The sequence below is a fragment of the Micromys minutus genome (assembly GCF_963924665.1).
Source record: "Micromys minutus genome assembly, chromosome: 1".
In the NCBI taxonomy this organism is placed as follows: Eukaryota; Metazoa; Chordata; class Mammalia; order Rodentia; family Muridae; genus Micromys; species Micromys minutus.
This window is the reverse complement of record NC_137969.1, coordinates 250,247,175-250,269,484: the sequence shown is the minus strand read 5'-3', so window position 1 is coordinate 250,269,484 and position 22,310 is coordinate 250,247,175. Positions and strand designations below refer to the sequence as shown.

General features: G+C 53.7%; 1 protein-coding gene across 3 annotated transcripts in view; it reads left to right on the top strand.

Annotated features, from left to right (window-relative positions):
• The first annotated feature begins 20,634 nt into the window (after positions 1–20,634).
• The window catches only part of CCDC85C (coiled-coil domain containing 85C), a 66,469-nt gene continuing 64,793 nt past the window's right edge, over positions 20,635–22,310 (top strand). For all 3 annotated transcript variants that reach the window (XM_080939080.1, XM_080939079.1, XM_080939078.1), the window contains exon 1: positions 20,635–21,580. In XM_080939080.1, coding sequence (XP_080795206.1) covers positions 20,782–21,580 — 799 coding nt within the window. In that variant the 5' untranslated portion in view covers positions 20,635–20,781. The remainder of the gene's footprint in view (positions 21,581–22,310) is intronic.

The window sequence follows — 22,310 nt, the reverse complement described above, 5'->3', positions numbered from 1 at the left end:
ACACTTCCGCTGGCTGTGGTGTGTGATTCTGGGCTCCCCAGGGCAAGGCACTTTACAAGCACGATTTCTCGGGCATCAGAGACTCCCATGGTACCCCCACAGGATCTTCTGGTACCCTTCCTACAGCTGCCTGGTGTGGGCTGATTGCACCTGTCCCTGGCCTACCTTTAAGTCACAGCATGTCACAGAGACCCGCCTCCCCGGAAGAGCCTAGTCTAGATGTAGCCATGGGCTTCTCCTGACCTCCTCTCCCTGCTCACACATAAATGAAAGGGCATATGTATATGGTCATAGCGTGGGTTTGGAAGCTCCACATTTAGGCTGAAGAGATACGGATCAGAACACAAACTCATGAAGGAATGCGGTAGGTTGTGGTGATGGACCAGAGCTCTACAACACCAGTGTGAAGAGAAATGCTGTAGCCCAAATGCTGGAGTAAGGGGCTGGAGAGGTGGCTCAGTGGTTAAGAGCACTGACTGCTTTTCCAGAGTTCAATTCCCAGAAACCACATGGCGGCTCACAACCATCTGTAATGGGGTCCGATGCCCTCTTCTGGTGTGTCTGAAAACAAATCCCGGAGTAAGCCGGGTGTGGTGGTGGCACACGCCTTTTGTCCCAGCAGTGGGAGGCAGGGGCAGGCAGATGTCTGTGAGATTGAGACTAGCCTGGTCTACAGAGGGAGTTCCAGGACAGCCAGGGTTGAGTAGACTCTGTCTCAGTGCCTCCCTTCAAAGAGTTGATTTATTGTGTTCTGAGTCCTGCTCATTTCATAGGACAATAATAAATGTTAAGTGGCCTGAAAGCGTGGAATAGACAGGTGGATGCCAGGAAGGGAGCAAGTCGGACAGCTAGCTGGCTGCAGCAACTCCTCTGACCACGAGGGGGCTCCTTAGTGTCACCAGGTCTTGCTTGTAGCCAAGCTACAGTCCAGAGGTGATCAGGACAGAGAGGAGAAAAAGAATGCATCTACACGTTCCCACGCACACGCACGCGCACACACACACACACACACACACACACACACACACACCTGCATTTTAGAAGCTCTGTCTCCTGCCACCCTCCACAGTAGTTGGGCAGGTATGTGAGCTCAATAACACTGCAGGGAGACTAAGGCTCAGAGGGGAGTGAGGTTAAAGGCGACCATTAGGGCTGGAGAGATGGCTCAGTGGTTAAGAGCACTGACTGCTCTTCCAGAGGTCCTGAGTTCAATTCCCAGCACCCACATGGTGGCTCACAGCCATCTGTAATGGGGTATGATGCCCTTTCTGGTGTTTCTGAAGACATTATGTATATATTCATATACATAAAATAAATAATTCTTTTTTTAAAAAAGGCGACCGTTAGATACTGCAGCCTCAGAGATGCCGGTCAGGAGGCAGAGGGGAGTCTAGAAGTTTGGATCCAAGAAGTTGGGGCCAGCTGCTCTCCCCCTCAGCTCTCCTGAAGAGAGAAATTGTTTCTCTTCATGGTTTTTGTAGTTGTTTTCGTTTGATAGAAAAGGCTGTCCCCGTTTAAATCCATGGACCACCTCCCTGTCGCATCCTATCCCATCCCATGTCTTCAATACCTGAAAACTGCACAGCTTTGCCAGGAGACCTGGGCTCTGCCTGCCTCCGCAACTCTCCTTGCAAACCTGTAGGCCAAGCATCCCCTAAACCTCTGTTCACCCGAGTTTGTTGTTCGGCCAATCACAGCTGCCCCTCATGTCATCCGGCCAATCACAGCTGCCCCTCATGTCATCCGGCCAATCACAGCTGCCCCTCATGTCATCCGGCCAATCACAGCTGCCCCTCATGTCATCCGGCCAATCACAGCTGCCCCTCATGTCATCCGGCCAATCACAGCTGCCCCTCATGTCATCCAGCCAATCACAGCTGTCCCTCATGTCATCCGTCCAATCATAGCTGCCCTTCATGTCATCCAACCTTCCCATCCATCTTCCGCTACTTCCCCTGTCTGCAGTCTCTGGGCCTCCGCCTACAGAATTTGGGGCATCCTGTCTCCCTGAGGCTCCCCCATTTCTATCTCCTCCCCAAAGCCCAGCCTGACTCTGCCTTGCCCACTTCCGCCCTAACCACACCTAGCACTTTCCCCAGCTGCTGCCACTGCCCAGGCGCTCTTGGAGTACCCTGCTGGTCCTGTGGAGAGGGCTCTAGAAAGCAGGCCTGAGTCAAGCATTGTACCTGTGAGCAAAGGAGGGACCAAGGATAGATATTTCTGAGCAGGAAGCTTGGGTGTTGGTCATCTAGACATGGGGAGCCTGCAGGGAAGGGACAGGAAACAGACAGGGAACGTGTGGCCCCTGCTGAATGATCAGGACCCAGAATCGTGACCGCAAAACAGGCGGATGACCTTGGCTCCCGCCTGTCCCCAACTCCAGGGCCATCCCAGGCTCCTGTCCTGTTGGGAGCTCGAGTGACTGTCCCTTGGCTATTGCAGTTACATCTAAAGATTTAGAGGCTGAGACTTTGATCCCCCAGGCCCAGAAAAAAAGACAGTTGGTGGGACAGTGTGTCAGAAGCCTGGGATGAATCTTGGGGTGTCTCTTTTCTTTAGTGGGAGCTGGGAGCAGAGATCAGAAGACGATGGGGGCAGGAGAACTCCTACAGGAACCAGCTTGGCAGGCTCTGCTGTGGCCTCTGCGACCTGGGAACCAGGAAGCCTGTGACCTCACAGCTATGCTGGCTTCATCAGCCCATGACAGATGCATGTGGGGCCTCAGGACTGTACAGTCACAACAGCCACACATTTAACACCAGCCATCCCCACGGGCCCAATCAGTTGCCGATTTGGTCAGCGGTCATTTCTCTATAACCTGTTTTCCCTCCAGCATCAGGAAGGACGGACAGGCAGAGCTCAATTTGTGAGTGAGTTTTATAGTATGAAGCGAAGTAAAAAGTCACTGCCCCAGAGGCACAGGAAGAATAAGCAAGTCAAGGTCTTATTCTGTAGCTCTAGCTGTCCTGGAACTTGATATGTAGTCCAGGCTGGCCTCGAACATACAGAGGTCCTCTTGCCTCTGCCTTCTGAGTGCTGTGATTACAGTCATGCACCCCGACATCTGGCCAAGGATTGGATTTTCTAACAGCCCTGAGTATCTCTAGTTGGATGTTTAGCATCCACAGTCATGAGCCAATCCTGTATGCATCACTAGATTTATCTGGAAAGATGTTGGCCAGTGACTCTGCTGAGCCCAGGCTCAGTGGAGCAGGAGTGGGTGAGGCCACACTACTCACTGTAGTCTCTAGTTGAACCTCTAGTTTTCAGCTTGCTCCTGGTGTAGGTAGGGACTCCTGGTGTAAGACGGGACAAGATCCTGCTTACTTCTAGGCACAGATGTCACTGTCACCCGGACCTGCTTGCCTAGAGCTACCCTCAGCAAAAAATGCTGACTATCTTAGGGTTACAATTGCTATGATGAAACACTATGTATGACCAAAAGGCAATTTGGGGCAGAAAGGGTTTATTTGACTTATACTTTCATCTTTGCTTATCATTGAAGAAAGTCAGGCCAGAAACTCATAACAGGGCAGGAACCTATATACGCACATGTATTAAGTGTGTGTGCATATATGTATATATATATATATATATATATATGTGCATGTATGTATGTGTATATATATTTTATATATATGTGTGTGTGTGTGTGTATATATATATAAAACCATAGCAACAGGAAAAGAAAAAGACAATGTCCCAGCCACCCATGAGCTCTAAGCCAGTGTCTTCACCTCGCTGTCCCTCAGTTTTCCCATCTACAAAGCGAGAGGCTGCAGGTAGAGGGCCAGACAGCCAGGCCTTGATGGAGCCTAGAACAAAGTCCAGGATGAGTCCCAGCTGTTGCCCAAGTAGGTGGCTTCACAGCATGGTGTGCTTTTCAGGTGATTCTACCTAAAAGCCCCAGGGAACTTGCGATTACAGGTTCCTGAGACCACATCTTCGTTTGCTCATCCCAGGCAGACAAGGGTTGTCCATTCCCCCACTCCCTGGACTTAGTGAAGGCCAGAGGCTGACCCATTTCCTCCCTAGGCACTTGGCCACTTACAGCAGGCCAGATGCTAATTACTTCCTAGAAGCTCCCCACCAGGATGGAATGCAATAGACACCCACTTTAGAGCTGGGGTAACAACAGGTATATTCTTTGGGTTTTGTTTTTGTCTGTTTGCTCTTTTGAGGTAGGGTTTTCCTCTGTGTAGCTCTGGCTATCCTGGGACTTTGCTGTGTAGACCAGGCTGGCCTCACACTCACAGAGACCCTCTTCCCTCTGCTTCCTGAGCGCTGGAATTAAAGGTGGGGGTCACCACCATGCCTGGCCCAGGTACAGACTTCCGGCTTGAGAGAGGGCACAGGTGGGAGGTTCATGCAGAAATTCTGAATTTGGCCTCTGAGTGGGTGAGCTGAGAGGCTGAGGTGGAGAAGGATGAGGAGAGCCAGGGCTTACAAGGGACACCAGCGCACAAACCTCCTCCCACTACCTGACTTCTTCATTCAGATCTCTCCGGGCTGGGAGACAGGGAAGCGGAGCTGGCTCTACTGCAGCTAAACAGCTAAATGGCAGGGCACCGCTCAGAGGGGGACAGAGGCTGTAAATGCCTAGGCATGGTTAAGGCAAAGACACCTGCTCCTGAGTTAGCTTCGGCCTAGGTACTGGCTCTCAGTCTTCACATATTCATCTCTTTCTTCATCACGACCAAGAGGGAGATGTCACCAGCTACAAAGACAAGAAATAAGCATTGGATGGGGCTGGAGAGATGGCTCAGGCCGCATGGGAGTTGTTAAGTCCTCGTGTCCCAAGACCCTTGCATTCTCTCAGTTCAGACTCCAGGGAGCCACACGCCATAGAGGTATAGCTGGGTGCCAGGGCTAAGAGAGGGCGAAGCTTTGGTCCTAGGCTTGACTCTGCCCTTTACACACACCTGGAGGACTCGGGGTTCCAGACTGTCGGGCTGCCTGGGAGACAGAAGCCTGTGTGAGAGTCTGGGTTCCATTACAGCCACTCAACAAGAAAGCAAAGGGCTTCTTTCCCTAGACAAAATATTTACATTTTTGTTTTTCAAAATATTTACGGCGTTGGACCAGGCATGGTGACACATGCCTGTTATCCTAGCGGTGGAGAAATGGAGGCTGAGCAAGGTCATTGTTGACATTACAGAATTGGAGGCCAGCCTGGGCTACATGAGATTGGGTTAGGCTGTAACTCGGTGGTGATACACAGGGGTGGGGCCCTAGGTTTAGGCCGAAGTACTTGTTAAAATATATATAGTTTACATCTCAGATAGAGATCCTTGGGTCTAGTAGGGCCATGGCTTTTAGAATTCTGTGGAGTGTACAGGTATGGTGGCTTGCACCTTTAATCCCAGCACTCAGGAGGCAGAGATAGGAGGGCCAGCCTGGTCTACATAGTGAGGTCCTGTATTAAGAAAACAGAATTCTGGGGAGCAGTTTGGGCTAGGCTGAGAAAAATCTCTCTGTAGGCAAACCTTAGAGACAGAAGCCCCAGGGAGGGGCATTAGCTGCCTGGTGCACCCCTGGATCGCCCCCCTCGCCACCCCTCCCCCCTCCCCATCCTAGTATGGCTCAGCTCAGCTCAGCTCATTTGTGTTCTTCCCAAAAGTCACCCAAATTCTCCTGGGCTGAGCTCATTTCAGAATCTCAAGTTGAAAATGCAGTGATTCCCTTGGACTCAGACCATGACTTGTGGCTCTCTGAGCCTGCCTTAAAGGGTAATGGAAATCCAGAGAAATGCAGAATGGGGAGGCTGCCCATGGCTCACATGCCCATTAAATCACACCATCATTAAAATGATAAAGGCCAGGCTGGCAAGGCGGCAGCAATTTGTGCTTGGGCTTGGCTCCTTTGCCTCCCTGCCATCCCCAGCTGCCCCTCCAGGCTCTGCTGCCCCTCCCGGCTCTGCGTCCCCCACTTCTCCACAAAGCCCTCCTAGCTCAGCTAATTCGGTTTGAATCATGGCCCCTCCAATGCCATGCCCGCAGCACATGGTTTGTGATTTCAAGGGTCCTCCTTAGCCCCCAGCTAGACTGCGAACTTGAGGGCGGCACCAGCATCGTGGACAATCAGATTCTTCACTGAGAAAAAAAATTGGGGGTGGTGGGCCAGGCTAGGTTTTTTTTTTTTTTTTTTTTTTTTTTTTTTGAGCACTGCGTGTGAAGTCAAAGTGAAGTCAAATCTTTAGTGAACAATTAGTCCACTCACCACCATGCACGACCCCCAACAGGTGTCTTTGAACACAGTCCTGTTAAGTTGGTTTACCCAGAGTCTGCCTGGCCCCCAGCAAGTCCTTCCTGGTGATTTCCCTCCCTGTTCGTCTTTCCCCTCACTGTCAGACCCAACCTCAGTAGTCCCTGTGCCCTGTCTCGAAAGCCCTGATAAAAATCCTTCCTCACAATGCCTTCACAAGTGCCACTAAATCGTTTTTCTCGTTTATACTTTGTGATTTATTTTTAGAGAATTACATATTTTATGTATGTGAGTACACTGTCACTCTCTTCAGACACACCGGAAGAGGGCATCAGATCCCATTACAGATGGTTGTGAGCCTCCATGTGGTTGCTGAGAATTGAACTCAGGACCTCTGGAAGAACAGTCAGTGCTCTTAACCACTGAGCCATCTCTCCAGCCTCACTTGTGTGTGTGTGTGTGTGTGTGTGTGTGTGTGTATGTTTAAGTCATACACTCAGCGTGTTGAGCACTTTATGCACAGGATCAGTATGATCAGTGTACTGCTTTTATGGTGACCCTAATCTTCCTTTTATAAAAGAGGAAACTGAGGCTTACAGGTGGCACTGGCTGAACTGGACCTTTCTTTTAAACAGTACAGTGATGTCCCTGATGACTGAGCTCTGGGGGGCCCCAGGTCTCTGGAACAGAAAGCTGACTGGGCAGATGGGTAAACGGGGCCAGCACAGCAGGACAGTGTTGGGGACCTCACAAGTTAGGGTGCCGGAACTTTGTGTCTTGTCATAGAGTCAGCCAGGTGGGGACCAAGGGCAGGGTGCTGACTGCCAGCCAGAGACAAAGGCACCATCAGGAAGCAGGCTTTTGATGCTGTCTTTCAGGAACATGGGAACTCTGGGCATTTAGAGGAGACAGAGTGACCCAGAGGCCACATTTTGCAGAGCAACCTGGACTAGGAGGGGCTCCCAGGCTAGACCCTGCCCATTTTAGTCAGGCAGCCTGATGGGGCGGCAGAAGGCTTGCTTATAATATGGCTGGGCCAAGGGCAAGGCCCCGTTCCATTTCTGGGATGGAAAAAGAGAGTGAAAGGAACGAAGGCATGAATAGGAAGAATAAAAACGTTTGGATGGATCTATTTACCAAGGCTCTCCCTGCCTTTCCAAGTTTTCTTTAAAAGGTGAATCTCTTGAGCCCACAGTTGGGCTTGTGCTGTGTGGGCTGGACAAAGTTCCCTAAGAATGGGGGTCAGGGAGATGGGTTAGTGAGGATAGGAGTTAGCTGCCGAGCCTGACCATCTGAGCACCGTGGTAGGAGAACTGATTCGCAAGTTGTTCTCTGACAAACGCACGTGCTGATTGCTCCCCTCCCCCACAATACTTTTTTTTTTTTTAAAGAAACATCCCTATGTTTTTAAATTTATTTTTATTATATATAAGTACACTGTCACTGTCCTCAGACACATCAGAAGAGAACATCAGATCTCATTACAGATGGTTGTCAGCCACTATGTGGTTGCTGGGAATTGAACTCAGGACCTCTCGAAGAGCAGCCAGTGTTCTTAACCACGGTGCCATCTCTTCAGCCCCCCACGATACGTATTTTAAAACGTTTAAAGAGATAGTTCTCTTCAAGTGTCTGTGGGCAGCGGGCTTTGGATGGGTGCCCCAACTCACCAGCGATTATAGCTGAGACTCCTTGAAAAGGTATCCAGCTTATCTGGACCAGGACTAGGTGGCTGGCTGGCTTGCCGCTCGCAGACGTGGGCCCTGCCCACAGAAAGCACACCCTCCCACCCAAGAATGGCTATTCCAGCTGTCACAGACCAAAGAGGTCCCCTTCCAGGTGAGCAGCAGCCTTGGCTGGGTGGTGCCTGGACCCCTTCTGTGCAGCTGACTGTGCTAGCGTAGTCCAGAATGGTTGGTACGATTGGATGAAAGTAGGCTTTGCCGACAGCAAGACAGTTAAGTGGCATAGCCTCCGGGGTGGAGAAGGGTAGAGAGCCGGCCCTCTTCACTCTCTGAGCAAACCTCCGAAAGTGTCTCCTTTCCCCACAGAGGGAAAATATTTAACCACATGAAGCTGGGCGGTGGTGGCACATGCCTTTAACACCAGGTCTTGGGAGGCAAAGGCAGGAGGATCTCCTTGAGTTCTAGGTAAGCCTGGTCCACAGAGAGAATTCCGGAGCAGCCAGTGCTAAACAGAGAAACCCTGTCTTGGACAAGCAAAACAAAAACTTCAAAAAGCCCAGACAGAGTGAACGCTGAACTTCCAGGAAGCCCCTTGCAGCTGGCCCTTCCTGCCTTTGCCCGTCATCTCCAGGAGCAGGAAACTTCCTATCTGGAAAGGCAGACAAGGGCTTCGCCTTTAGGGGATTCAGGTCTCATGTGGGGAGCATGCTGGGCCTGACTCAGTGGGATCTATTGAATCCCCCCAAACACTTACCTTTCAGGGTTCACCTGTTCCTGCTTTCAGGGAACACACTCATGTCTGAAGAAAGCCTTGGAGGGGTGGTGCACGCACGTGCACGCGTGCACGCACTCTAGTCTCCTCAGCAGGTAGAGGGAACCAGCCAGGCTCACTTCCAGGGACCAGGAATAACAAAGCTTCCCCTTCCACGGGGGCCAGAGCCTCCTCTGCCAAGACTCTCCTCAGTGTTCCCTTTGTGGAGAACCCTTCCCAAGCGGTGATCATCCAAAATTGGTTTCAGTGACTGAAAGGAGGAGTTGCCTAGGGTAGGGGCCAGCATACGCTACCCACATATGCTTCTCTGGGAGCTACCTGGGATCCTGACTTGGGGCGAGGAGCTGGGTGGGAAGGACTCCCTCTAAGTGTTCCAAGTCTGGGCCTTCCTAACCCTCTGCCTGCCATTCAGGTCCAGCCGGTCAGAGGGGTGGGGGTGGGGAGGCAGCAGCCCTTTGTTGCCTAAAAGGACAGAGGGATTAACTGCCTTCAGCCTCCCTGTGGCCCTCCCTGAAGCTGCTGACAGCCCTGCCTCCCTGGGGAGCTGCAGGGCAGCCTTCCTGCGTTCTGTGACCTCCTCGAAGAAAAATTCATCACTGGATGGCTGAGCAATCCAGGCGGGCCCTGGGAAGATGACATTGAGTCACCTGGGCCCTCATCACTCTGACAGTCACCGACGAATTGGGCGGCTAATTAGCCCTTACAGGAAAGACCCAGGCCTGTCATCTTCCTCCGGAAGTGCCAAGCAGGATTAGCCGCTTCTCCCTGAGGCTGGAGCCTCATCCTAGACAGGGAGACTGAGGGATGTGGGCAAAGAGCAGGGAGACAGCCGCCCTCCCACCGGGGAAATCTCACTTCTGGGAATTTGTCCCCGTGGAACAATCCAACAGGAAGAAAGGCTGGAGACAAGCTTGTCCCTTCAGGGATTGTTTATAAAGCCCAGCCCTGGAATGTCCTCGCTGCCCAGCAGTGGGGGAGGGGGGAGCAGTCAGGGCCTTGACAGGCTTACCTGTCATGGAGTTATGACCCGTGAGGATGGGGGACATGGCCATGGTGTGTGGAGAGTCACGAGTTTGTCACCTTGATAGCTGAACTTGCACATCTCCAGCCAAAGTGTGCCTTGACCCTAAATGTGCCTATTTCTGACCCAGTGATCCACATAAGGGAGCTACCTGGTCACTCAGCTCCCTGCTTAAGCTTATCCCCACACCTGACCGTTTAAATCACAACTTCTAGAATGCGTTTAGACCTTTGAGTCTCAGCGGCGTTTGTCAAATGGAGCTAGCATCAACACTCTCCTGCCCGGATGGGTGAGGCCCTATCACTAGTGACAAAGTCCTTGTCTCCCTCTCCCCCATCCGGGGGCCACCCCAATCAGATCAGAGGACATTCTGACCCCCGGGATCTGGGCGAGTTGCTTCAGCATCTGCTTCTTTGCCAGAGACAGTTCCTGGGGTGGGGGAAATCCATGAATTGTTGTATCCAAAACTGATCCAGGGGTTGGTAGAGGGCCCTGTGGCCATGGTCCACCTAAAAGCAACAGCTGGACTAAGTTCACGGGAATTATAAGGACAAGTTCCTGCTGGAGCCATAAGGTCCTCGGTAGAGTAAGTGAGCACAAGGGGACAGTGTGTGTGTGTGTGTGTGTGTGTGTGTGTGTGTGTGTGTGTGTGTGTATGTGAGTGTGTGTGTGTGTAAGTGTGCGCAAGCGTGTAGGGACTTGAGCCTCAGAGCTTGCACTTTTCTGTGCACACTGGCTGGGAAGAGTAGGTAGAAACACAGCCACATCGTCCCTCCTGGGACAGTTTCTTAGTGGTTCAACATTTGTATGCTCACGGCACGCGCCGCTCCAGGGTGGTGCTTCCGAGATAAATGGCGGCCTTTCCTCCTGTCTCCACCAGCTCTTCCTCAGGCTCCCAGGGTGGACTTGTGGGGTTTGCCAGCACACTGTCTTCTCAAGGCCACAGCAGATGCCAGCCCTTCTCCTGGGCAGGAGAGGGAGCCTCCAGTTCTCAAAGTCCAGCCCTGGCTTGTTCTGAGTTGCATTCCTGCCTGGCCCTGCCTGCTTTAACACGTGAGCAGACCTGTGGTGGGAGAGACTTATCACAGGTCCCCAGACACCTACTAAGTCCTAGATTCTATACTTCCTGCTGCTGGGTACGAATAATATTTCCAAGGGCAGACTAATATAATTCCTATGTGACATGCTTGAGCTTAGCTTCCTTTACCTAGCTAGGTCTTTGTTGCAATAGCCGGAGTGCTTTATCAGATGCACACAGCTGTCCAGGTGGATGCTCTCTCCAGCAGGGCAGCCCGAGGGTCCTCCCTGAGGGTCAGATTCAGAGCTTCTCTTTCAACGAAGTCCCTATTTCTCATGATGCAGAGGTCTCAGTCCAGAGCATGGCTTTGCTATTAGTTATATAAGTGGACATGATTAATATGTACAACAAATATATACATTATACCTTATGCACATGTAAGGCTGAAGGTGCAGTTCAACATCAGCATTTCCCTACCTTGCCCAAAGCCACAGGTCAAAGTCCCAGCACCTCAAAAAACAAAAATAAAATCTGTTATTTAGCTGGGTATATCGGTGCAAGACTGTGACCTAACACTCAGCAAGGGGATCACAAGCTCAGAGTATGACTAACCTGCAGTGCAAGACAGTCTCAAAACAGCACTTTCAAAAATGGCAGAGGATACAGCTCAGTGGTAGACTACTTCTTAGCATGGGATCACAGTCCTGGGATTGCTCATGCATGTGTGACCAGAGCCCATGGAGTAACCCTTGGGGGGGGGGCACCAGGAAATGCAGTTCCATCACAACTCAGTAGCTGGTGTTGGTTTGAACTCCACAGCCTGACACAGGGCAGATTATTTTAGGCATATTTAAGCATAGCACAGTTTGGGGAAAAAGTCTCCTGCTTTAGCACAGTCTTGTGTGCACAATGAAGGATGGTCACACCATGACTCTTAAAAGTCACTTCTTCCGTGAGGGCCTTGGGGAGCATCTGGTGTGGTCTTGGTCATACAGGTAGCACAGAGGTCACCTAGACTATTAGACACTTCAGGTCTTGCTTGTGGGAACTTTGGGGTATTATGGCTAAAGAAGTGACATCTCATGCTAGGCACCCATATTGGTACCCACAAGCCATTTGTGCTTGACTCTGGTCCCTGGGTTTTGTTTTTGTTTTTTGGCTTCTGTGTAACCTTTTTTTTAAAACTTTTTTTTTTTTTTTTTTAAGATTTATTTATGTGAGTACATTGTTGCTGTCTTCAAACACACCAAAAGAGGGTATGGGATCCCATTACAAATGGTTGTGAGCCACCATGTGGTTGCTGGGAACTGAACTCAGGAAGGACTTCTGGAAGAACAGCCAGTGCTCTTAACTGCTGAGCTATCTCTCCAGCCTCAAACCTTATTTTTAATAATGGTTCTTAAATGCTTTGACCTCACTTGTGGCCCACCACTCACCAGAGGTAGTGGAAAAGAAAGGATAGAGGGGAAGTGGACATGTTTAGAAAGGTTCTTTGGAGCAACCCCCCCAACGCCTCCCCATCCCCCGTGCCCCCCCCATCTCCCACCCCATCTGTGCTGTCTGGAAATCGGTGGTTCAGTTCACAGGTCAGCAGCGACAGCTCTGTTTGCTCACAAACAGTCCACAGATGTACCAGCAGTCTAGTTCAGCAGAGTCGGGATGGCAAACACGAATCAGCAGCATTGGCACTACCCAGCAGAGACAGCCAGGCCCCAGCCTCAGCACCAGGAGGGACCAGGAGGAACGCCAGGAAACGTTCTTGGCTGTGCCTCTCTCAGCAAAGCTAAGATCAGTGAAGACGTGAGACCCACAGCGTTGCCCAAGCTCAGCCTTGTCACTGTCAGGTCCTTTTTTTTTTTTTTTAAAAAAAAAGGTTTATTTATGTATTATATATGAGTACACTGTAGCTGTCCTCAATCACACCAGAAGAGGGCATCGGATCCCATTACAGATGGTTGTGAGCCACCATGTGGTTGCTGGGACCTGAACCCGAGGACCTCTGGAAGATCAGTCGGCACTCCCAACCTCTGAGCCATCTCTCCAGCCCTGTCAGGTCCTTTTTTATACTCGTTCCAAACATCACGCGTCCTCCAGTGGCCTTGCCTCACCGTGTGTCCTGCCTCAGCACCTGCATCTGTCTCAGCTGACATCACTCTGCCAAACAGACCTGAGTCAGAGGAAGCCGCAAGAAACTGCAGCACACCACCAGAAGTTTTTGGTGTGGTTTCTCTCTATAGAGTCCCAACAGATGCAGCTGGACTTCACAATGTAAAGTGGACCAGTACATGCGTGTCCTTAGCAAAGAATCCTTCGAGTGTCCTTTCACGTGCTCGCTCTAGCAGAACACCCTCTCTCCTGTGTCTGCTTCAGCGAAACTTTCCTTCACGAGTCGGCTTTAGCCTTTCGCACCCGTGTCCACTTTAATGAAACGTTCCTTCACACATTTGCCCCAGCAAAACGCCACCCAAAAGACTTTCCTCAGGTTCCCATTCCACTTCTGTAACTTGCTTTCATCCCTTGGCAGCCCCATACCTCTCCTTCAAGGCAATCTTACATTTGGCTCAGAAATTGTTTCAAGGCCTGCTAGTACTTAATCAATAAATATTTTTAATTTGGATGAGTCTCTGGTCTCTTCCCAGGGGTCACAAACTCCATAAAGGGGGGGGGGTCTAGGTATGGCCTGGCCCTACAGAGAGCCAGGGCTTGCTTTACCTCCAACCCAAGCCTTCTGGGCAGACGAGAAATCATACATCTCTTTCTTTGAAGAGGCAACACAGCCTGTCTGACATCCCTGCTTTCCCTATGGTTACCCATGATCTTAAGGCTTGGTATATGATGTACTATGCATAATTTTTTCTCTGCCTTTTTATTCTGTGCATTCCCATGGTCTTCCAACCTTGTCCCCTCTCACATCTCCTGCCCCATGCCTCCTCAGAGGGCTCTCTCCAGGTGTCAGTCGGCAGTTGGCCATGGGGGGGGGGAGGGTATGTTGAGAGCAAGTTATGACAGTCATGCAATGGATGGGGACAGTTTCTTACACAGTTCAGCTCGTTTCTCTCTGAGGTTAATCAATTTATACAGTTCAGCTCGTTTCTCTCTGAGGTTAATCAGTTCGCTTACTTCTGAAACAGTACTTAGGCTTCCCTTGCCTTTCATTCTTTTCCCTTTTCCTCTTCCTCCTCCTCCTCCCACTCCTCTTCTTCCTCCTCCCCCTCCTCCCACTCCTCCTCCCCCTCCTCTCCCTCCTCCCCTCCCTCCTCTTCCTCCTCCTCTCCCTCCTCTTCCTCCTCCTCCCCCTCCTCCTCCCCTCCTCTTCCTCCTCCTCTCCCTCCTCCTCCTCCTCCTCCTCCTCCCCCTCCTCCCCCTCCTCCTCCTCCTCCACCTAAACCCCAGGAAGGTCCTGCCAAATGCCCTCCTGTACTCCCAGGTCGTCCGTCCTCTGCTGCCCATGACTTTGCATTCCTACAATAGTGCTCACTCCAAATGCTTCCTGGGAAAGTTAGGTACTTTATACTTTTCGGGGACCTTTCGTCACTGAAAATGCTTATGTCCTGTCTTTTTCCAGGCTGGCCCTTTCCAATGAGCCAACTTCAGGCAGGAAGTCTTTTTCTCTCATTTTCAGGGAAACTGGCTGATCTGTGGTCACCTAGCTTCCAGTGTCCTTGAGGCAGCCAATACCAGCTTTGTACATTTAATTTTAAATCATCTGTGCACTGTTTTTTTTTTTTTTTTTTTTTTTTTTTTAAAGACATGGTTTCTTTGTGTAGCCCTGGCTGTCCTGGAACTCGCTCTGAGCACCAGGCTGACCCCAAACTTGAGAGGTCTGGCTGCCTCTACCTCCCAAGCACTGGGATTAAAGATGTGCGCCACCACCCCCACCCAGCTCAGTGTTTTGAGAATGTCATTATAGGCATAGGTGGGCACTGTGATGGGCGCCTTTAGTCCTAGCACTCAGGAGGCAGAGGCAAGGGGATTTCTAAGTTTGAAGACAGCCTGGTCTACAGAGCTAGTGCCTAAAAAAAAAATCCCTTCAGTTTGATACCCTGCTTCTGGACCAGAGGTGTTTTCCTGATTCTTGACACCCCATGTCCCCTGTGTAGCCCTGGCTATCCTGGAACTGCTCTGTAGATCAAGTTAGCCTTGAACTCAAAGAGATCCGCTTGCCTCTGCTTCCCAGGTGATGGGCCCAAAAGCGTGCACACTGTGTCTGGCCTGACTGCTCTTTCTCGGCCTGTCCAGTGTTACTTATCTGTCACCTTTCTCTGGTAGGAGTGGGTTTTGTACTCCCCCCTCCCCCAACTCTATAAACCCTCAGTTTAGCTATGCCACAGTCTTTACTGGTGACTGTATAACGTGTGGCCTGCTGAGCCATGAGCTGCCCTTGGACGTTCTGGGGCGCTGTTCGAGTTTCACGTGGGGGCTAATCAGTCGTTTGGCTTGTTTTCTTTTGAACTTGTTTCGCACTCATCCATGTGTTCCTTCCTTGGCACCTCTGACCAGAGCCTCAGTCATTTCTTCTGGGTGTAGAGCCCTCACCTTGGGAGCCATCTCGTGAGTCACATCCTCCTGTTTCTTGGGATTAACCCTCCCACACTCCCGTGTGCCTTCCTGCTAGTCCTGAAACCCAGGAACCCAGGGCCCTGTAAAGGATAGACAAGTGCTCTGCCACTGAGCCACAGTCCAGCCAGATGTCTTCCCCTGGGGCCCAGGCTGCCCTAGAACCTGTGCTGGTGACCTGCTGAGGGTTGGCATTATACAGGTGTGAAACCCAACTAGCCTCAAATTCCTCCTGTTAAAGAGACCCAGGTACTCTGTCCAGGCTGACTTCAAACTCACTCTCTAGGTAGCCCAGAACAAGGTGGAACTCCAGAGTCTGCATTCTCCACCTCCGGAGAGCTGGGATTATAAACGGGCAACCCTGGGACCATTTTCTGAGGTGCCAGGGACTGAGGTCAGGGGCCTTGTGTATGCTGGGCAAGTGCTCCAGCTAACTGAGCCACATCTCCAGCCTGGCTTAGGTTTTAAGAGTGAAAATCGAGGCTTAGAGAGGCGGCTCAGTGGGTAAAGTTACCACCCAGCCTAACCACCGAAATTTGAACCCCTGGACCCACCACCTGAGAGAATCCACTCCCAAAAGGACCTCTGACCTCCACGCAGGTGTGCTCACTTGAAAAGGGTAATTTTAAGGGCATTAAAAGGTGTGAAAAATATCTTCCTCTCCCTTGTACCTTTGACCACATGGCTCTGAAAATAGGTTACTTCAGCTGGGGCTCCCATTAGCCTAGTGGAGCTAGGAGCTAGGCCTAGTAGCTCGTGGAGCTGGAGGATCCTACCATTCTGACTCCCGACCCTGTGCTTCTCCCCAGTTCCCCACCCCCATTTCTAGGATTTCCTCGTCCCCTGATGCTCTGAAATTCTGCAAAGCGCACAAGATGCTTTTCTCTGCTGTGCCGGCCTTTCCTTTGGGATCCTATGTTCATGAGCCCAGGCAGTTTTTTGTTATTATTATTGTTGTTGTTACTATTACTTACCACTTTCTTCCACGTTATGGAGCAATAACCAAGGGACTCTGATGAAGACGGCGGCAGACACCGCCAACCCCAGGTCCCACCGTCCCCAGAAGCTTGCATCCTAGGCGAGATATCTGGGGACCACTTGAAGGAACCTGAGTATCTTTGGGGGACACACTCTAAAGCAGGAGAGGGATCCTCAGCCTTCCTAATGCTGCGAGCCTTTAATACAGCTCGCCATGTTGTGCTGACCCCCCCCACCACAAAATTATTCTTATTGCTACGTCATAGCGGTAGTTTTGCTACTGTTATGAATTGTGACGTAAATACCCATATTTTCTGATGGTCTTAGGTGACTCCCGTGAACAAACCATGAGACACCCCCATCAAGGGGGTCTAGACCCACAGGTTGAGAACCCATGCTGGAAAAGCCAGGCACTTAAGGATTATTTGTCCCTTCCAGCCTGGCCAGAGAACATGTCCAGGTAGGGTGTCCCAATCCTCTTACCGAGTCACTCCCAGACACTCAGGTGGCTTTGCTCCCAGGTATGGGTTGGGGGCTGCATTTCATGAGCTTCTTGGGGCTGAGCTCTTTGGGGCTCATCTGTCACCTTGCTGCCTTGGGACCCTGATTTGTTGACATGGTCCTGGTGTTGGGGAGACCCTGCTGATGACTGAGGAGCCAGCTCATTGCGTAGGTCTTCAGAGTTTCATGCTATGGGACACTCATCAGCTCCCCTCCCTGCCCCCCAGTCCACCTCTACCCCTTCCCTAGGCAAGCGATGCCCACCTATGTCACCGGTGCTAGGGTATGCTTTGAGACTCTTCCATCCAGTAGGAGGAAGAAATGATCCCAAGCTTAGCTGCAGACCTAGAGGGTCAGGAGACACTCTGTGCTGTGAGACCAGAGATGTACTCCAGGGGCATTGTTCTTCCCTTCAGTGTTGCTCACCTGGTTCCCAGGTCCTACGCCGAGTAAGAACTGGGGGCTGTGCTGGTAAGCAAGATGCTGGACATTAGGGTGGCAGCCTCACACAGGGCAGAGCATAAAGGGGCGTGAGGAGTCACTGTGAGCCACTGTTGCCATTTCAGACAGGAGGGGCTGGGAGCGCTGGGCCCCGAGCCAGAAGAAGCCACATTAACAATTAAGGTTGCCACATTCATTCCCCCTCCCTGCATGAAATATTCAGACACCAGAGGAGCTGGGGCTTGGACCTCTGCAGTGTGTGTGTGTGTGTGTGTGTGTGTGTGTGTGTGTGTGTGTGTGTGTGTTGGACTGCTACTTGTAGATTTGGGGCTTGAGGTAGCACCCGAGGCCAGGCATGCAAAGCATCTGGAAGTTGCAGGGCTGCAGGGCAGGAGCAGCTGCCAGCTGTCACAGGGATATATACACAGCCGGACTCCAAAGACTGCATTTGGAGCCTGGAACTTAGCATCTAAAGGAACCCTAAGTCAGTCGGGGGACTCCCCTCTGAGCCTGACAGCCACTGCTGCTGGCCTCAGCCCTGGGCCAGCTGACATTCCCTTGCGGGAGGTTGGAGAGGGCATTAAGGTACCTTCCAGCCACTTCCTCAGACACCTTCTCATTGGTAAGGAGCCAACTTACCCCTGGTTAGTTAGTCTACCACTGCTGGGGTACTCTAGCAGAACCTAGGCAGGTTAGCGGAGGGGGAGGGCACTCTGTTCATGTAGCTATGGGAAACTTGGCGTTCATTACTTGGCATTATTACTGCTGTTGTTACTGTTGGCTTTCAAGAGCCACAGGGAAAGGTAGCAAACTCAGTCTCCCCACACTCAGCTCCACTGCCCGGGGCCTCCTCCCATTCCTACACCTCCACTGAGACCTCCACCCCCCCCCCCCAAAGAAGCTGAAGCTACCCCGAAGGGAGGCTTCCCGGCCTGTAGTGTGTAGGGGATTTGAACCACTGTTTGGATGAAGGTTTCATTCTTCTCCACCGAGGCTGTCACCCTAGGGGACCTGAAGGCAGAGACTGCAGGCCTTAGGAACGCCGCCAGAAGACAAATGGCCGCCACAAAGCTCAGTACAAATTGAATTGTCTCAGCAATGTCCCTGGTGAGCAGAAGTGTTCCCTTGGTGTGTGCTCTGCTCACCCCTGCGCCCACACCGCCCTGCAGTCTCAATGGAGCAACTCTCCCAGCGCAGTCTTTGCTCTGTGGGGATCCCCCAGGGAGTTTGCTGCGGAGACTTGCTTCCTGGGGTTGAAAGCAGGTTGAGCTTCAGCTTCCCCCAGGCTCCGACTGGACTCAAGTCCTTTCCTTTTTAAATGTGTGCTGTGCTGGACCTGCAGAAAGCCAGACCCCTCTACTCGGCTGACTACCCGGTGCTGCATGCACGTGGCCGACCTCAGCATCCCCGAGGCTCATCTTCCCAACCCCTCTCTCCTGCTCATTTACCAGGAGGGAGGGGAGAAAGGGGGCTGAATTAGCTCAACCTGTATGGTTCTCAACCCTTGAAAGTGAGTCAAGACAGCCCAGAGGGCTCTCCTGCTTCACACCTGGGCTGACCCGGAATTCAGACCCCTCCCCTCTGCCTCTGAGCTCTAGGATCAAAGACCTCCACCACCCATGGCACCCTTTGAAAAATATTACATTTATTTCTTTGTGAGGCTTTACGAATGCTAGAGCACACTATGGAGGTCAGAGGACAACTTGAGAGAGTAAGGTCTCTCCATCACGGTGTCCTGGGAATTAATTTAGGTTGTCTGATTGGGCTCAGGCTCTTTTACCCGCAGAGCCATCTGGTCGGTCCCCTCCCCCCCTTCAAGCCGGCCACTAACAGGACAGCCCTAAGGCCATTCCACTTGCCGCTCCTTTCACCTGCACAGCCTCCCCGCTTACCTTTGTCCTTGTCGCTCAGGCTTAGAGCCTAGCTCCTAAGTCCTAGTCCCTCCCAGAACACAGATCTAAGGCAATTGAATTCCCCGCATAGCGCTGCAGATGGCCTCGCCGATTCTTCTCACGTTATACTATCCCTCATCCCAAGAATGCCAAGTACCCTCAGAGGGCAGTGGCTTCTGCTCCCGGTAGAATTTCCCCGGGCTTGGGAAGGTGTGAGGGCACACGCGGTGGTTCAGTAAACGGCTGAGTAACTGTAAAAGGGGACGTCAGCTGCTGCGCGGGCACGCGCTCCAGGCCCTGGGGACCTTACCCCGCTATGTGCACGCGCGGGGTGGGTTATCTCGTAGGTCCAGGGGAAACGCATCCTTCCCTCGGCCCGCTGGCTGCAAAAGCGCCGTTAAATGCTCTTTGGGGATCGGGCTTATAGGTGTAGAAGATCCGTAGTTCCGCAGCGATGCGGGGCGAGGGAAGGTTCTACGGTCGCTGGGTACCTATGGACCCCAGCTATCTGGCCAGGGTGGAAGACCTTTCCCTCGCCTTTTTCAGGGGTCTCCACCTAGCGAACTGCATATGTTCCTCCAACCCCAGGGATTTAGCGGTGTAGTGCGCGGAGAGGAAGGGCTCTGAGAACCGCTCTGGGAAATGGGCAGGTCCTCGGGCCCCTCCAGGTCAGGGGAAAAAGGGAGAGATCTGGCCCTAAGATAAGGCTGGCTAGGCTCTACAGTCCTGGGCTGGGGGTGGGAAGACAGCCTCGCCGCGAGATTAGGCAGGGACCTAGGTGGAGAGGGTCGGTGGCCCGGAAAGGGACAAAGAGCAGCCCTGCCCGACCCCCCACGTCAGGGTTCTATTGTTCCTCCTTTCGGACTGTACCGTACCCTTGTGCCCCCAGGAGGGAGGGGGGGACCTGCGGCCGTCCGGTGGGCACTTGTTTATTAAGGGTGAGAAAGGGAGAGAGTCAGGAACGCTGGCCGGAGAAGGGACGCGCATTTTCGCGCGTCGCCTTTAAGGGAAGCCCTGCCCTACCTTTCCCACCGGTCCCCGCCACCCCCTAGCCCTACCTGCATTTTAAAACCCCTTGTAGTCCTGGGATTGGCCCAGGCCGCGTCCTCCGGGCGAAGAAACTTGAACCGGGGGTGGGGGGGGAGGAGGGTATAAGGCCCCGCGGTTGGAAGATACCATCTTTGCAGCCTCCCCGCGCGCGCCCCGCCCCTCCCGCACACCCCCGAACCTGCCCAATCAGACCTGTGGGAGGGCGGGACCGTGGCTCCAGCGCGCCTCTGGCAGGACGCCCGGCGGGCCGGCGCATGGCGTAGGGGGACCTCGGGGGCCCGTGGCGCCTCTGACCGCCTCCCTTTCGGAGGCGGGGCCCAATTGCGGCGCCCCGCCCCCTCTCCGCCCGGGGTGGGCGGGGCGCGGCTGGGGCTCCGGGAGCGGGGCCGGGGGCGGGCCTCCGCCTGCTGCGCCCGAGCCCGGAGAGCCCGGGCACCGCGGCCGCCGACGCAGCCACCTTCCCGGTTCCTCAGCTCTGAGGCGCGCGCGGGCTTTCGGGTGACCCGAGAGGGGGCTGCGGGAGGGAGCGCGAGGCGGTGCAGGGCGGGCCGCACGCGTCCCCGGCCGCCCCCCGCGCGCGCGTGGCCGGGCCCAGAGAAGCCCCGGCGCGGGGAGCGCCGGCCCGGCGCGGGCGAGGGCGATGCCGCGGTGACGGCCCCGCCATGGCGAAGCCCCCGGCGGTGGCGGCGGCGGCTGCAGCGGCGGCGTCGGAGGAGCTGAGCCAGGTGCCGGACGAGGAACTGCTGCGCTGGAGCAAGGAGGAGCTGGCGCGGCGGCTGCGGCGCGCTGAGGGCGAGAAGGTGGGCCTCATGCTGGAGCACGGCGGCCTGATGCGCGACGTGAACCGGCGGCTGCAGCAGCACCTGCTGGAGATCCGCGGCCTCAAGGACGTGAACCAGCGGCTGCAAGACGACAATCAGGAGCTGCGCGAGCTCTGCTGTTTCCTGGACGACGACCGGCAGAAAGGGCGCAAGCTGGCGCGCGAGTGGCAGCGCTTCGGGCGCCACGCGGCCGGCGCCGTGTGGCACGAGGTGGCCCGCTCGCAGCAGAAGCTGCGGGAGCTCGAGGCGCGCCAGGAGGCCCTGCTGCGCGAGAACCTGGAGCTGAAAGAGCTGGTGCTGCTGCTGGACGAGGAGCGCGCGGCGCTGGCGGCGGCGGGCGGCGCAGGCGGCAGCGGCGGCGGTGGCGCGGGCTCCCGCAGCTCCATCGACAGCCAGGCCAGCCTGAGTGGGCCCCTGGCGGGCAGCGCGGCGGGCTCGGGGGCCCGCGACGTTGGCGACGGCAGCAGCACGTCCAGTGCGGGCAGCGGCGGCAGCCCGGACCACCACCACCACGTCCCACCGGCTCTGCTGCCCCCGGGGCCGCACAAGGGTCCGGACGGCAAGGCCGGAGCCACGCGCCGGTCCCTGGATGACCTGTCAGCGCCGCCGCACCACCGAAGCATCCCTAACGGCCTGCACGGTAAGCACCTCGCCCGGGTCGGAAGCCCAAGGGTGTTGTAAAGCCGGAGTTCTCGAACACCTCTCACCGGGGCGGGGCGGGGTGGGGGCGGGGTGGCACCTCCAGACCCTTCTGCAGCTGGCATAACAAATGGAGCATCCGTCGTGGTAGTGTCACTGTCTAGCTGATGCCTCCGAAAAGTTTCTCCTCCGCAGCTTTTGTGTTAGCGGCTGGCAGTCTGGGGCTGTCTAGGGGTGTCTCTGAGGACAGAGGGGTGTTTTTCGTGGAAGACTATGAAAGACTCCTGAGCTAAAGCAAGTGAATTTCCCCTCAGGTTGCAGTTTAAGATATGCCTTAAACTCACTCAGCACCCTTCACTGCACTGTGCTTGTGGTTGGTTTCCTCCCCTGCTTCCTTCCCAGCCGTATCTCCTCCTGGGCTGGGCTGGCACCACAGCACCGGTGCTGAGACCTTGAGGAAGCTGAGCCAGAGCGCTCTGGGCTAAGATAAGCGTCTTCCTGGCTTCCCATAAGTCCTTGTTGGGACACCTTTCTCAACTTGGTCTCTACAATTCTTCCCAGAGGATATATTTGGATTGATTCTGACTTCCCCGGGTGCCTCAGTTGCCTTCTTTCTTCCTTGCTTTTTAAGTTGGAGAGGCTGATGCTCTCCACCCCCACCGGGGTGTAAGGTGGAGATAAATAATGCCCCTGAAGAGATTTGTAAGCTTGATCGCCTTACAGGAGGTGCT